General features: G+C 47.7%; 1 protein-coding gene across 1 annotated transcript in view; it reads left to right on the forward strand.

Moving 5' to 3' along the window:
* PDGFRL (platelet derived growth factor receptor like) overlaps nt 1–15,558 on the forward strand; it is a 131,663-nt gene that overhangs the window by 17,401 nt on the left and 98,704 nt on the right. The window contains exon 2 of the mRNA XM_066573400.1: nt 10,039–10,330. Within this exon, the coding sequence (XP_066429497.1) occupies nt 10,039–10,330 (292 nt within the window). The remainder of the gene's footprint in view (nt 1–10,038; nt 10,331–15,558) is intronic.

The raw sequence follows: 15,558 nt of genomic DNA on the forward strand, positions 1-15,558 counted from the left end.
ACCGTCTCCTGGCCTGCAACCACACCCTCAACTCCGCTGACCTCGGCCCCATCCACCAATGTCTCTCAGCGCACCGTCCAGCCGTCGCTAGCGCAAGTGTTGGAGCGCAAGCGCAAGTACGCCGCCACGCACCCGCACGCTCAAGCGTTAAACGTGCACATAGCCAAATTTATCAGCCTGGAGATGCTGCCGTATAGGGTTGTGGAAACGGAGGCTTTCAAAGGTATGATGGCGGCGGCCCCGCGCTACTCAGTTCCCAGTCGCCACTACTTTTCCCGATATGCCGTCCCAGCCCTGCACGACCACGTCTCCCGCAACATTGTACGCGCCCTCACCAACGCGGTTACTGCCAAGGTCCACTTAACAACGGACACGTGGACAAGCACAGGCGGGCAGGGCCACTATATCTCCTTGACGGCACATTGGGTGAATTTAGTGGAGGCTGGGACAGAGTCAGAGCCTGGGACCGCTCACGTCCTACCCACCCCCAGAATTGCATGCCCCAGCTCGGTGGTGGTATCTGTGGCGGTGTATGCTTCCTCCACTAAACCACCCTCCTCCTCCTTCTCCTACACAACCTCTGTCTCGCAATCAAGATGTGTCAGCAGCAGCACGTCGCCAGCAGTCGGTGTCGCGCGTCACTGCAGCACAGCGGTGGGCAAGCGTCAGCAGGCCGTGCTGAAACTACTCAGCTTAGGAGAGAAGAGGCACACGGCCCACGAACTGCTGCAGGGTCTGACAGAGCAGACCGACCGCTGGCTTGCACCACTGAGCCTCCAACCGGGCATGGTTGTGTGTGACAACGGCCGTAACCTGGTGGCGGCTCTGCAGCTCGGCAGCCTCACGCACGTGCCATGCCTGGCCCACGTCTTTAATTTGGTGGTTCAGCGCTTTCTGAAAAGCTACCCACGCTTGTCAGACCTGCTCGGAAAGGTGCGCCGGCTCTGCGCACATTTCCGCAAGTCCCACACGGACGCTGCCACCCTGCGCATCCTGCAACATCGGTTTCATCTGCCAGTGCACCGACTGCTGTGCGACGTGCCCACACGGTGGAACTCTACGCTCCACATGTTGGGCAGGCTCTATGAGCAGCGTAGAGCTATAGTGGAATACCAACTCCAACATGGGCGGCGCAGTGGGAGTCAGCCTCCTCAATTCTTTACAGAAGAGTGGGCCTGGTTGGCAGACATCTGCCAGGTCCTTGGAAACTTTGAGGAGTCTACCCAGATGGTGAGCGGCGATGCTGCAATCATTAGCGTCACCATTCCTCTGCTATGCCTCTTGAGAAGTTCCCTGCAAAGCATAAAGGCAGACGCTTTGCACTCGGAAACAGAGGCGGGGGAAGACAGTATGTCGCTGGATAGTCAGATCACCCTCCTGTCTATATCTCAGCACGTTGAGGAGGAGGAGGAGCATGAGGAGGATGAGGAGGAGGGGGAAGAGACAGCTTGGCCCACTGCTGAGGGTACCCATGCTGCTTGCCTGTCATCCTTTCAGCGTGTATGGCCTGAGGAGGAGGAGGAAGAGGAGGAGGATCCTGAAAGTGATCTTCCTAGTGAGGACAGCCATATGTTGCGTACAGGTACCCTGGCACACATGGCTGACGCGTTACACGCATTCTGGCCACTACGGATTACTGGGTATACACACTGCTCGACCCACGGTATAAGGAGAACCTTTCCACTCTCATACCCGAAGAGGAAAGGGGTTCGAGAGTGATGCTATACCACAGGACCCTGGCGGACAAACTGATGGTAAAATTCCCATCCGACAGCGCTAGTGGCCGAAGGCGCAGTTCCGAGGGCCAGGAAGCAGGGGAGGCGCGGAGATCAGGCAGCATGTACAGCACAGGCAGGGGAACACTCTCTAAGGCCTTTGACAGCTTTCCGGCTCCGCAGCAAGACTGTGTCATCGCTCCCCAGTCAAGGCTGAGTCGGCGGGAGCACTGTAAAAGGATGGTGAGGGAGTACGTAGCCGATCGCACGACCGTCCTCCGTGACGCCTCTGCCCCCTACAACTACTGGGTGTCGAAGCTGGACACGTGGCCTGGACTCGCGCTGTATGCCCTGGAGGTGCTTGCTTGTCCTGCGGCTAGCGTCTTGTCAGAGAGGGTGTTTAGTGCAGCTGGGAGAATCATCACAGATAAGCGTACCCGCCTGTCAACCGACAGTGCCGACAGGCTTACACTCATCAAGATGAACAAAGCCTGGATTTCCCCAGACTTCTCTTCTCCACCAGCGGACAGCAGCGATACCTAAACAATACGTAGGCTGCACCCGTGGATGGAAACATTGTTCTCTATCACCATCAAAAACGTGGACCTTTTAGCTTCATCAATCTGTGTATAATATTCATCCTCCTCCTCCTGCTCCTCCTCCTGAAACCTGACGTAATCACGCCGAACGAGCAATTTTTCTTAGGCCCACAAGGCTCAGTCATATAATTTTTGTAAACAATTTTTATACGTTTCAATGCTCATTAAAGCGTTGAAACTTGCACCTGAACCAATTTTGATTTTAATTGGGCTGCCTCCAGGCCTAGTTACAAATTAAGCCACATTAACCAAAGCGATTAATGGGTTTCACCTGCCCTCTTGGTTAGGTATGGGCAATTTTTCTGACGTACATTAGTACTGTTGGTACACCAATTTTTTGGGGCCCTCGCCTACAGTGTAATCCAATTAATTTTTTGCCCACCTGCATTAAAGCTGAAGTTACATCAGCTGTGCTGGGCACTGCAATGGGATATATTTATGTACCGCCGGTGGGTTCCAGGGAGCCACCCATGCTGTCGGTCCACACGGAGTTGTAACTGCATGTGTCCACTTCTAAAGAACCTCAGTCTGACTGGGGCATGCAGTGTGGGGCATGCAGACACCTTGACAGAATGAATAGTGTGTGGCACATAGGTTCCCCATTGCTATGCCCAAGTGTGCAGCTCCTGATGGCGGTGGCACAGGATTATATTTCTCATTGCTTCTGTACAGCATTGTGGGCTATCGCCCCACCCCTTTTAAAGAGGGTCGCTGCCTAGCCGTGCCAACCCTCTGCAGTGTGTGCCTGCGGTTCCTCCTCATGGCAGACGCACTTATAAATAGACATGAGGGTGGTGTGGCATGAGGGCAGCTGAAGGCTGCGCAGGGACACTTTGGTGTGCGCTGTGGACACTGGGTCGTGCGGGGGGGGGGGGGGGGGTTGGGCAGCATGTAACCCAGGAGAAGTGGCAGCGGAGTGTCATGCAGGCAGTGATTGTGCTTTGTTGGAGGTAGTGTGGTGCTTAGCTAAGGTATGCATTGCTAATGAGGGCTTTTCAGAAGTAAAAATTGTTGGGAGGGGGGAGGGCACTCTTGCCACTATTGTGGCTTAATAGTGGGACCTGGGAACTTGAGATGCAGCCCAACATGTAGCCCCTCGCCTGCCCTATCCGTTGCTGTGTCGTTCCCATCACTTTCTTGAATTGCCCAGATTTTCACAAATGGAAACCTTAGCGAGCATCGGCGATATACAAAAATGCTCGGGTCGCCCAATGACTTCAATGGGGTTCGTTACTCGAAACGAACCCTCGAGCATCGCGAAAATTTTGTTCCGAGTAACGAGCACCCGAGCATTTTGGTGCTCGCTCATCTCTATTAACGATGTTCTGCAATGGCTTTGTTTCGTCTGGCATTGGAAACCTACAGCACATGTAGGACAAGATTAATTCAATCAGGTATTAGGGAATCCTTAGAGAGAATGTCCTGCCTTCTACATGAAAGCTGAAGCTTGGGTGTCAAAGTCCACTAAGGCTGGTTTCAGACATCCTGGAAGATTCTTTACTGGCCGTCAGTCACAAGATTTAAAGGGGTTGTCCCGCGCCGAAACGGGTTTTTTTTTTTTTCAACCCCCCCCCCCCCCGGTCGGCGCGAGACAACCCCGATGCAGGGAGGTAAAGAAAGCTTACCGGAGCGCTTACCTTAATCCCCGCGCTCCGGTGACTTCAATACTTACCGCTGAAGATGGCCGCCGGGATCCTCTGTCTAAGTGGACCGCAGCTCTTCTGTGCGGTCCATTGCCGATTCCAGCCTCCTGATTGGCTGGAATCGGCACGTGACGGGGCGGAGCTACACGGAGCCGGCATCCTGCACGAAAGGCTCCATAGAAGAAAGCAGAAGACCCGGACTGCGCAAGCGCGGCTAATTTGGCCATCGGAGGGCGAAAATTAGTCGGCACCATGGAGACGAGGACGCCAGCAACGGAGCAGGTAAGTAAAAAACTTTTTATAACTTCTGTATGGCTCATAATTAATGCACAATGTATATTACAAAGTGCATTAATATGGCCATACAGAAGTGTATAGACCCACTTGCTGCCGCGGGACAACCCCTTTAAAGCCTACAGAAAATCGTAGGTGGAATTTGAAGAAGGCGGCTGCAGCATTAAGACCGAAAATATTAGTGAACTGGAGGCTACTGCTCATAAGGAATGGCCTAAGATTCCTCAGGAATGTTGGCAGATGCTGGAGTATGGCTATGGATCATGCTCAGAGCAGGACCTTACAGCAAAGGGTGCTCTACTAAGTAACAAAAACACTTGTTATGAAGGGGTTGAATAATTATGAGATTTAGTATTTTGTGTTAAATTTGGAGAAACCACTTGTAATATTACTCATATTGAGCTATTTAAATTCTTATTGTTTGATTGTTTGTTTTTTGCAAACAACTGAAAATTTGTAAATCTGGCAAATAACCTAATTCGCAATGGTGGTTGAATAATTTTGATTGCAACTGTAGTGCTGTCTACGAATGTATCCCATATATATCATGTACAGAGGCCACTTGGATGAAAAAGATTTACAGTACGTACATAACCAGTCGGTACTGTTGTATCTTGACGCCACCGGAAGTGGTGGGTGGAGACAACAGCTAGGTGACATCCACAGTGCCTGATTGGACCCCTCCGGCTCTAGGGGACACTGACCGGGTGCCCTGCCATGGAGCTGGTTACAGCGGTGCATGCAGCGGGTGTGTTCTCCCTGCTACACCCCCCCCCCCTCCCCCCATCATCTGCAGTCATTCTGAGTGTGGCCTTCCTGGCCAGGTGATCGCAGCTGTTCCCCGACGGCCTCCGTCTCATGCATTTATGTGTGTCTCATGCACTCTGTGTGTCCAGATGCCGTTCTGTTCTATTTGGCAAGGCCCTTCAGTGCCGTGCTCCTGTAAGGCCCCCTGGCCATAATGTTATTTACTCCCCGCGACCCTGAAGTATGACATGATGTGTGTCTCAGTGCACTTGTTGGCATTGCTGGTGGCAGTGATTTACCAGTAGTGCAGCGGCCGGCAGCTTCCAAACTCCCTGCTCGGAAATCAAACTGTTGTGCTCGGCGGAGGGGGCACTCACACATCATCCGCCAAACACAACTGCTATGCTGTGAGTATGCTTCGCCGCCGCCAACACATAGAGCGGCAGAGCACCCAGGGCACAATGGAGCACCGTGGACACGCACAGCTGGCTGGAGAGGACATGCAAGCCGGAGGGGACCCGATAAAAGAGGGCCACAGTAGCAGGACATGCTCGCAGCACAGCTGCATTACAGACCTTGGCTACAGTGCTAATCTCCTGCAGCTAATCACGAACCAGGGGCGTTATCTGCCTGTCAAGAAGACTATCCCTTGTCTCCACCCAGGTCTTCTGGTGGCATCAAGATACAACAGTACCTAACCATTCCTTCATCTAGAAGAAAAAATTGGATACAAATGCAAGGAAAATCTATTTTTTAGTATATCTAAAGGTCCTTTTACACAGCTTGACTGATGCCATGCGACGAGTGCTGATCAGCCATTTACCTGGCCATCACACAGGCCGATTCAGAATTTATGGGGGACAAAATTGTTCATCCTGCATACAGCGTCATTATTGTCAGCTGCACATCCCCAGCAAAAAGGATGCGATCTGGAAAACAAATGTTTCTACGAACATCTTAGCCTGATGATCCGGCCGTGTGAAAGGACCTTAATTCTGTACAATGATATGTGAGCATTTTTACCAAAAACTGAATTTTAACTTGGCATACGTAAACAAATAAATGTTTTTGGAACCATGAAATGTCTTGTGTGCACCTGACAAGTCCTTGCATCACTAACTGAATACATTCTTGTAGGGGGATTATATCATTATACTGCAAGCTGATAATAGCATGTGCCTGGAGAGGGGAACTGATGGGAACAATCTGCAAGGCAGTTAATAGCGCAGGGATGCAACATGCGGGGGCAGAACGATACTCACTGAAATAAACAGACTTGTGAAATTCAATCTTAGTAAATACAATGTGTGATTTACTTTGTGGGTGCAGAAGTCTGTGTTTGATGAAATTACTATTCCAGGCCTGAGTTATAAGCATCACCATGTAATGTCTGGCAACTCACATGCCGGAAAATAAAAAACACATTTACTGTAAAGTTATTGTACTGTAATTCTCCGAACACTTCAATCATATTGTAATGAAATGTGATGACTTACATTTGTGTTTTAATTTCAAGAGACTGGGTGGATTTCTAATGCGGTCCTACAGTTAGACAGGATAAAACTAGACCAGACAAGCACGAAATATACCAAATGTATCAGAGTGATGAACGTTGTATATTGTACACTTTGCTAGACATATTAGACACTTTTCTTGATCTTATGTCGCCTCTGCCCTAGTGTAATTAATACCGATATTTTGTGCCATAGTAATAGCGCAAAGCATCAATAATACTTGCGCATTTTGTGAGTCTTCATAGCCATATTCCTTTTTGAAATCCTTGTTTTGAGTGTAAAAATTGTTTAAAAATTAGCTTTTTTGTGCAATAAGGGTCATAATTGTGACATTATATGTTACCATGCGGCGGTGGCTGGTCACCCTGGGGCGGCGGTGTACAGGGTCCCGCGGTCGGGGCGCGTCCCCCCAGCTTATTTTCCGGCTGCGGGTGCCTGGCCGGCGTGGTGCTGGTGGCGCGGCGCCGTGCGCACCTGTGAGTGCAGCTGCCGTGCATGAGCTCCCATTCATTATGATCTGTTGGGAGTTGGCTGTCTCCCTCTCTCCGCCCCTGGGCAGAGACTTTTGCTTAAAGGTCGGGCAGAGACTTGCAATCACTGCCAGTTATCGGTTTCCCTCAGTGTGCTAGCTAGTCTGCCTCTGTTGGTCTCCTGTCTGCTATACTTTGCTATTGTCCGCCAGGTTTTTCCATCTGCCTCAGTTCTGCTTAGTACTGTTCATCTTGGTTATTACATCTGCCTTTTCTGTCGGTATTCTACCCTTTCCATCCAGGTACGCCAGCGTCCCTTTTCGGTCCCTAGTGAGAGGAGGGACCGCTGCCCAGTAACCCGCCTGGGGTTAGCCAGGAGTGAAGGCAAGCAGGCAAGGACAGGGGTTGTGGGTTAGATCCAGGGCAACCCGGGCTGGCGTATCAAGGGTAGTATACCGTATCATTATACTTAGTGAGTCTCCATAATTCTATTATTGTTAATTATTTGACTCCAATAAATACCCATCAGCACTGTGAGCTCGCATCAATCCAGTGCCGCTTCATAAAACTGTCACATTCCTCAGCTCAGTGGACTGATTAACTATTTATCGCTTTGCTCAGATTGTCTGGTGGTATTTTAAGTATCAAATTTCTGTGTGCACATTTATTTAGATCAAGAGGGGTGCCCACCCCTCCCCTCTGCATTTGTAAGTTATATTTGTGACCCATCCAAACCAGTCTCCATAGCCTGATGAAGGGTTGATAAGAAGAATCCAAAGACTTGATGTAACATCATGTATTTTTGTTAGTCATTAAAAGGATGATTAATTATTCATATCTAAAAAGATTACCTGGTTTCTCTTACTGAGAACAAGCTTACTCAGACATGCTCTACTGTGGATAAATTAAGGGACTGTGCGGACCAATCCATAGTCATGACACTTTGCAAGGCATGTCTTGTGACGGCTGCAGTATGTAGATGGGCATCATCTTGTTGGAAGATACCATTTTGGATTTGAAGGGCATGACAAGGTGTACCACTCTGTCCACATACTGATGGGCAGTCATTGTGCCTTCAACAACCACCAACAAAGTCATGTTTTCATAACTCATTGTCCCCCAAACCGTGACTCCATAGGTTGAACCTGTGTGGCACTCTGAAATCACAGCAGGGTAGGACCTTTCTCCAAAATGCCAATGGATACACTGACGAATAACACTTTGCCACAGACAGAATGAGGACACATCACTAAACACAACTGTTCTGCATTCATGTTTCCACTTGGGTCTAGCAGTCTACTAGATTAGTCATTGCTGGCAGTGAAATTGGGTTAGGGAAACACATTGTATGGGGATCAGAGAATGCAACCCAGCTTTAAGCAATCTGTTTACAATTGTTCATGGTGTGACTCTGACAGCAATCACTGTTAAGATCTGTGCTGCAGTCGCCCGTCTATCAGCAACTGTCTTTTTGCGTGGACCTGTGCCAGGTCTGTGAGTACTGCAGCGTTCCTGTGTCCACTGGGTAACCACTCTCTGTATTGTCATCGCACTGCAGCCAGTCCTTTGGGAGATTTCACGATATGATGCCCCCATTTCGAACATGACAATTATCTGATCTCTCTCAAAGTCAGGCATTTGGGTGTATGGACTTCCAACTCTACGATTCAGCACACCTGCTCACTGACAATCTGTGTGGAAAAAAGGGCCTTCTATATAACACGCTTTACGACTTATAAACTGAAACAATGTAGCATTTTGTTTAACAAAGGGCCCCATAATTTGCATACCAATACATGTACTTCATCCAGCTTTTAATTATTTGTAATAGAGGTACTCTCTCGTATAGAGAAACTTTGTTCCAACTTTGATCTAAGTTTCATAAACTTTCTGTAACTGTGTCTGGGTGTAACATTTTCAATTTCCACCAGTGTACTTTCCCTTCCTGTATGACCCACTCCTATTACTGCCTTCAAAAGCTGCATCAAAATGATGTGTGTGAGCACACTTAGGAATGTCAATGCTAGCACAAGTTTTGTTTCCCATTATTTATATACTGTATAATATTTTCTTCCACCTGGTAAAAAATAATCGCCCCCAACTACATGTGCTACATAGGATGTTACCCAAATCCATGCAAACAGTTATGTCAAGATAGGAAGTTATCCCCTATTCACAGGACTGCTGTAATCCCCCACAAATTCTGAGAATGGGGGTTTAAAGGTCCTCGCATGCATGGAATGGCAGTAACACATGCATGCTGCAGTTCTATTTATTTTAATGGGATCTCCGGAGATTGCCAAGCACTTAAAAGTCTGCAATCTCCAGCTCTCCCATTGAAATGAATAAAGTAGGAGCGTGAATGCATAACCGCTGCTCCCGTTATGCAGGGATATTTTGGACCCCCGTTCTCAAGATCAGTTGGGGTCCCGGCGTTCAGACTTCCATCTATCAGAAAACTGTCTCCTATCCAATGAATTAGGGGATAACTTTATATTTTGGCTCAACACCTTCAATAATATATTTGCTTAGTTGTCCAACAAAACAGAATTTAAGGGTATATCACCATAGAAATAGGCAAATTTAACTATGGTTTTTAAGAATAGCTGGATGATACCCATCCATTACATTGTTGGACCTCGTTATCTGTCTGCAGCCCACCCTGACCCTTTGCCCCTACATCATTGTGAAGTATTGCTGCCAGCCCTGACCTCTGCTAGTATCTCATATCTACGTATATATTCCTGCTGTTAGATACCACACCTCAGCCTTGTGTAGCATCAGCAGCCACACTACCGAGACTATTACTGCAAGTCTTGGGGACCCCACAGAAAAGACCAAATTGTGCTTGAAAGGGTCAAGGGTTTAAATCGGGGTTCCCAAAGTGCTACCTCCAGATATAGCTCAGAGTCAAATTTGTGTGTGGAAAGACAGATCCATGTCCGTCTGCCTTACAGATTCCAATTTAAAAAAATGATATTTCACTTGATCTAACAGAGTAAATTAGTGTTAATGAATGAGTCAACCAATTTAATGTTTTTTCGCTTTTTTTCTAGTTTTTGGCCAACCACCTGGCAAAGGGAAACATCCAAAAGAGCCAGGAGAAAATAAAATTAAACCTGCAATGAAAAAGCTAAAACCAAAAATTACAAAGCTAAAGGAATCCACGGAGCCCATCTCAAAGGTACAAACTATTATGACCCAAGTTATGGACAAAGGTCGGTTCCAGAAACCCCCGGCTATGCTCACCGTGTCAGCAGGGCAGAGTGTGGAGCTTAGATGTAAAGGCGAGAAGATTACATGGAACTACCCCGAAAACGTGGGCACATTCAAGGACTCTAGACTCAGGTAAGCACTCGTAATGGAAAGGGAAATACAGAAGGGGACACAGTTCTCACATACAGTTGGAACACCTGACCAACTAACCTGCAGCTTTGTTCATACTGTGTTTACAGCATGTGTCCAATGCTTGTGGTGATAAACTCTGCAAACATATAGCGCTGACATATGCAATGTATGTCATATAGCTGCATACATCGTTCATAGACTCCCATTGTAAAAGAAATGCAGCCAACTACGCCGATATACCAATGTATGCCAAAGACTCCATGCTGGCTTATTATACCATATGAGTATGTATGATGGTCACTTCAGAAGCATTTCTCATACACACGGACCACAGTATGACATATCCTATTAGAATTTTGGACGGATGACACCTACGTTAAATTAACCCCTTAGTGACAAGCCTATTTTACACCTTAAAGGGGTTGCCAAGTTAAAAAAGTTATCCTCTATCCACAAGAATGGGGAGTAACTTTATGGGGGTTGAACCACTTGGAACCCCATTAATCCTGAGAATGGGGGTCTAGTAAGTTCCCAAGTCAATGGGGCAGAAGTTGTGATGGCACGCCACTGCTCCATTCACTCCAAGGTCTAGCACTCGGCAATTTCTGGCTTTGTCATTGAAGTGATTGCAGTTGCAGTGGGTATTCCAAAACCCATACCTTGTTTATGTTTCAATCTTTGGAGCTATGTGAGGTCTTGTTTTATGCAGGAAGAGTTGTAGTTTTCACTGATACTATTTTGGGACGCATGCAACTTTTAAAATGCTTTTTATTGCCTTTTTTGCAAAGAAGAAGGACGAAAAATATCAATTCTGACATTTTTTTTTTAATTTTTTGATTTGCTTTTCTATAATGCAGCATACCAAGCATACGGCAGCAGCCCATTAGGCTCTGCCAAAGGCCTTTGCCAGGTCTACAGCTGCCATGGGAACACATCAGAACCTTGCGATCATATCGCAGCGTGCCGATGGGTGACGTAGGGAGGCAATTTCTATTGATCAGGGCATGGAAGGGGCTCAACAGTAAGGAACAGAGGTTACTCTGCACCCAGCCACTAGAGCAGGAGCCTGGCTGTTAATATACAGCTGAGCCCTGGCTCTTCCTGGCAGGGAATACCTCTGCTGGGTTCAACCTGCACTGCCGTAAAAAGGCATATGTGCAGGTTAAAGACCCCTTAGTGACCGCTGTAAAAAGATCACTAATGGGTTAAGAAAAATCAGATACCTAAGAGAATCTGCAAAAAGGGAGCCCGTCAGCAGCTTTTTTCATTATAAACCCCCGGTTTGACGCTCCAGAAGGTGTTTTAAAATCTATAGTGTGTTTTAGCACAAAAACCTTTATTCTAGCACTTACTGTATGTAAATTGTTGTTCTGGAGTCATCTGGGAAGTATAGAAGGACCTCCACATCACTCCTCTATTTGTGCCTAGTCCTGGTTGATTAACATCTCCCTGGTTTAAGGCCGATTTAGAAAACGATTTTTGCTCAAAGCCATCTTTTTAGCGATTATCGTTGCATCTAACTGCACTGACATCATGCAGTTTTCATTAAGGAATCGCTGATCGTTGTCTTTCAGGGATTCACAGCGGGATATAGCTGATACTATTGTTTCAGCTGTATCCCGCTCCCTGAACACAGGCGGGGTATGAGGAACACAGCGCACTAGCTGTGTTCTGCATAAACCGCTCAGAGCGCTCAGCTGTATAACAGCCAGACGCTCTGAGTAGAGAGCAGCTGGATGCAGAAGACAAGCGGCCTCGCTTCTCTTCTGCATCCCCCGCTCGGAGCGCACAGCTGTATAACAGCCGGGTGCTCCAAGCAGAGAACAGCTGCATGCAGAAGACAAGCGGTCCCACTTGTCTTGTGCATCCCCCGCTCGGAGCGCAGAGTGATCGCTCCACGTTTGAGCGATCGCCTTGCGCTGTAAAAAGGCACACAACGATTAAAAGTCGCTTTAAAAACATCTTTTGAGCGATAATCATTGTGACTAAACCAGGCTTTAGTGACACCAGCATTAGCATTGCTGAATCTCTGCTGGACTTTGTGCCTCCGGCGCACTGTTAGACTTAGATATGGCATGTGCGCAATTTTATCACCAACAGGACAGAATGCAGAAAGAGGAATTATTCTGTGACTTGGATGGTCTTCTGCTCTGCCCAGATAACTAACTCCAGAGCAGCCATTTACTTACAGAACTTGCTAGAATAAAATTAAAGGGGTTGTCCCGCGCCGAAACGTTTTGTTTTTTTTTCCAACCCCCCCCCCCCCCCCCCGTTCGGCGCGAGACAACCCCGATGCAGGGACCTAAAGAAAAATCCGCACAGCGCTTACCTGAATCCCCGCGCTCCGGTGACTTCTTACTTACCGGCTGAAGATGGCCGCCGGCATCTTCTCCCTCGGTGGACCGCAGGGCGTCTGTGCGGTCCATTGCCGATTCCAGCCTCCTGATTGGCTGGAATCGGCACGTGACGGGGCGGAGCTACACGGAGCCCCATTGAGATAAGAAGAAGACCCGGACTGCGCAAGCGCGGCTAATTTGGCCATTAGACGGCGAAAATTAGTTGGCTCCATGGAAACGAGGACGCTAGCAACGGAGCAGGTAAGTGAAAAACTTCTTATAACTTCTGTATGGCTCATAATTAATGCACAATGTACATTACAAAGTGCATTAATATGGCCATACAGAAGTGTATAGACCCACTTGCTGCCGCGGGACAACCCCTTTAAGTTTTTGAGTTTAAACATACACCAGCAATTTTAATATAAAAAAAGCAGTTAGCAAGTTCTATAATGTCACGCTGGGGCTTCTAGAACAAAAAAATTGGTGAAAGGTTCCCTTTAATGTACCTCTGATCCTCTTTTCTTGGTGTCATTAGAGTATCCTCACTCATTGAGCCAGAAAGGAGAGAGGTAAGCTGCTCATAGTGTATCACCATTATGAACACAGTCCATATGGCACATCAGCCTGGTATTACCCCCACAAAACTTAACTTTTATAACTTAAAGGGATTCGGTCATTAGAAAAAAAAAATCAATGCTTACCAATCTTTTCCCAGGCAGTCTTCTTATCACATCTTCTCCTGGTTCCTCCAGTCCCCGGGTAACGTCACCTCCAGCCGCCTGGATCCTCTTCTTCCTATGAAGTTATGCCCATTCTTGGCATCCTGCTTCCTGCAGGACAATGTACACTACGTCACTAGTGATGTAGCATTCCCTGCCTAGCAGGGAATGCCGGACTATAGCCGAGATATGTGCTGTGTCGCCGTAAGTGTTCATATACTATTGCCGCAAGACAGCGCGCATGCGCAGTCCTGACATTACCCCGGCATAGAATTTGCCGTCACTAGTGATTTAGCGTACATTGACCTGCAGGAAGGAGGAAGCCACGAAAGTATGCTGCATCACAGGAAGAAGAGGATCCAGCCAGCTGGAGGTGCCGTGACCCGGGGAATTGGAGGAGCCAGGAGAAGATGCGGTAAGAAAACTGATGAGGAGGAATAGGTAAGAACTGATTTTTTTTGCACACACAAATACGCTTGTGTAAATCCAGCCTAAATAATGCAGACTTGGCCTTGCTTTATATTTAGTATCGGCTTCAAAATGTGACCCTTGTATTTCAAGGGTTAAATTCTGCAGCATAAATCCGACAGGCTGCGGATTTAGAATGTAATGTAATACTTCATTTTTCCTGCAGCGGCAACAGCAGGTGAAAAAATCAACTCTTCCGGGGGTAAATCTGCCTCTGTGTATAATAAGATGTAGCTATCAACTAGACTACATAAGGTTCCAGGCCCCTGTGCTAGCAGATTGTATGTAATCCATTAATGTGTTGTAGAAGCCTCAGCGCCTAGATCTCTGATGGAACACACTTCTTGTGTGCTGTAGTAGGCAGGTTCACCACATGTCATTTTAAGATCTTTGCATTGCTGGAATTCCACATCTTCACTCTTACCCGCTGGTTCATTTTTCTTCATCTTAGCACTAATCTCATTTGCAGGCTGTTTTCTTATCCTAACTGTAGAACAGTATGTTAATTGCAAAAAATATGATAATACTGTATGTTATTATAGTATTACTGACTGCAGATACGATGCTTATCTCTACAATCCTACAGACTCTTGTAATATCTTTTGTCTGGGTGTATTTAATATGGAGCAATTACACACTGTGCAGTGCCAGGGGTGTAACTATAGGGGATGCAAAGGATGCGGTTATACCCGGGCCTAGGACACATAGGGGGCCCATAAGGCCTCTCTTTTCCATAAAGGGAGCATAGTAGTCTGAATAAAGCATTATAATTGGGGAGGGGGGGGGGGCTGTTGCTGATTTTGCATTGGGGCCACGAATCTTGAAGTTACGCCTCTGCTGTGCACATATACACTGATCAACCACAGCATTAGGACCAACAACAAGTGAAGTGCATACCACTGATTATCTCTTATCAAACTACTAACGGCCACTTGTCCATTAGTATTTGAGTGAGTGATTCTCTCTGCCCCTGGTGGCGTCATAGCTCCGCCCCCTGGTCGCGTCACAGCTGGTCCTAACACACTGAGAATACAACTAAGCCGTTATCATGTCCGCCACAGATCAGCAGTCCTGACAGGAGACACTGGCCTACCACCGCCACAGATCAGCAGTCCTGACAGGAGACACTGGCCTACCGCCACCACAGATCAGCGATCCTGACAGGAGACACTGTCCTTCTGCCACCATAGATCAGCGGTCCTGACAGGGGACACTGTCCTACTGCCGCCACAGATCAGCGGTCTTGACAGGAGACACCACCTACCGTCACGCCAGATCAGCGGTCCGGACAGGAGACACCGACCTACTGTCACCACAGATCAGCGGTACTGACAGCAGACACCGACCTACCACCACCACCGAGATCTGGCTGGCTGAATGACCTGTGGTGACATCACTGCTGTGGGAGGAGCCATACTGGAATTTGGTAGTATTGTATACTGGATAAGCCAACAGAAACTACCAGGACCTGTGATGATGTAACCGTCATGTGATCACCTGTGTGGGTGGAGTCAAGGATCACATGACCAGGGACTCATCACTGTATCCAGGAGCTGTGTGTGTCATGTGTGCAGTCAGCCTAAATGTAGTAGAGCTGCGAATGGCTGTTTGTCTAATGTGCTGTATGTGTGTAATATTTATAGTCAGCATGGATGTATGTTATGTGGCAGAGCTGTGTTTGTAACATGCGCATGTCATGTAG

The sequence above is a fragment of the Eleutherodactylus coqui genome, chromosome 7 (genome assembly GCF_035609145.1).
Source record: "Eleutherodactylus coqui strain aEleCoq1 chromosome 7, aEleCoq1.hap1, whole genome shotgun sequence".
NCBI classification, from domain to species: Eukaryota; Metazoa; Chordata; class Amphibia; order Anura; family Eleutherodactylidae; genus Eleutherodactylus; species Eleutherodactylus coqui.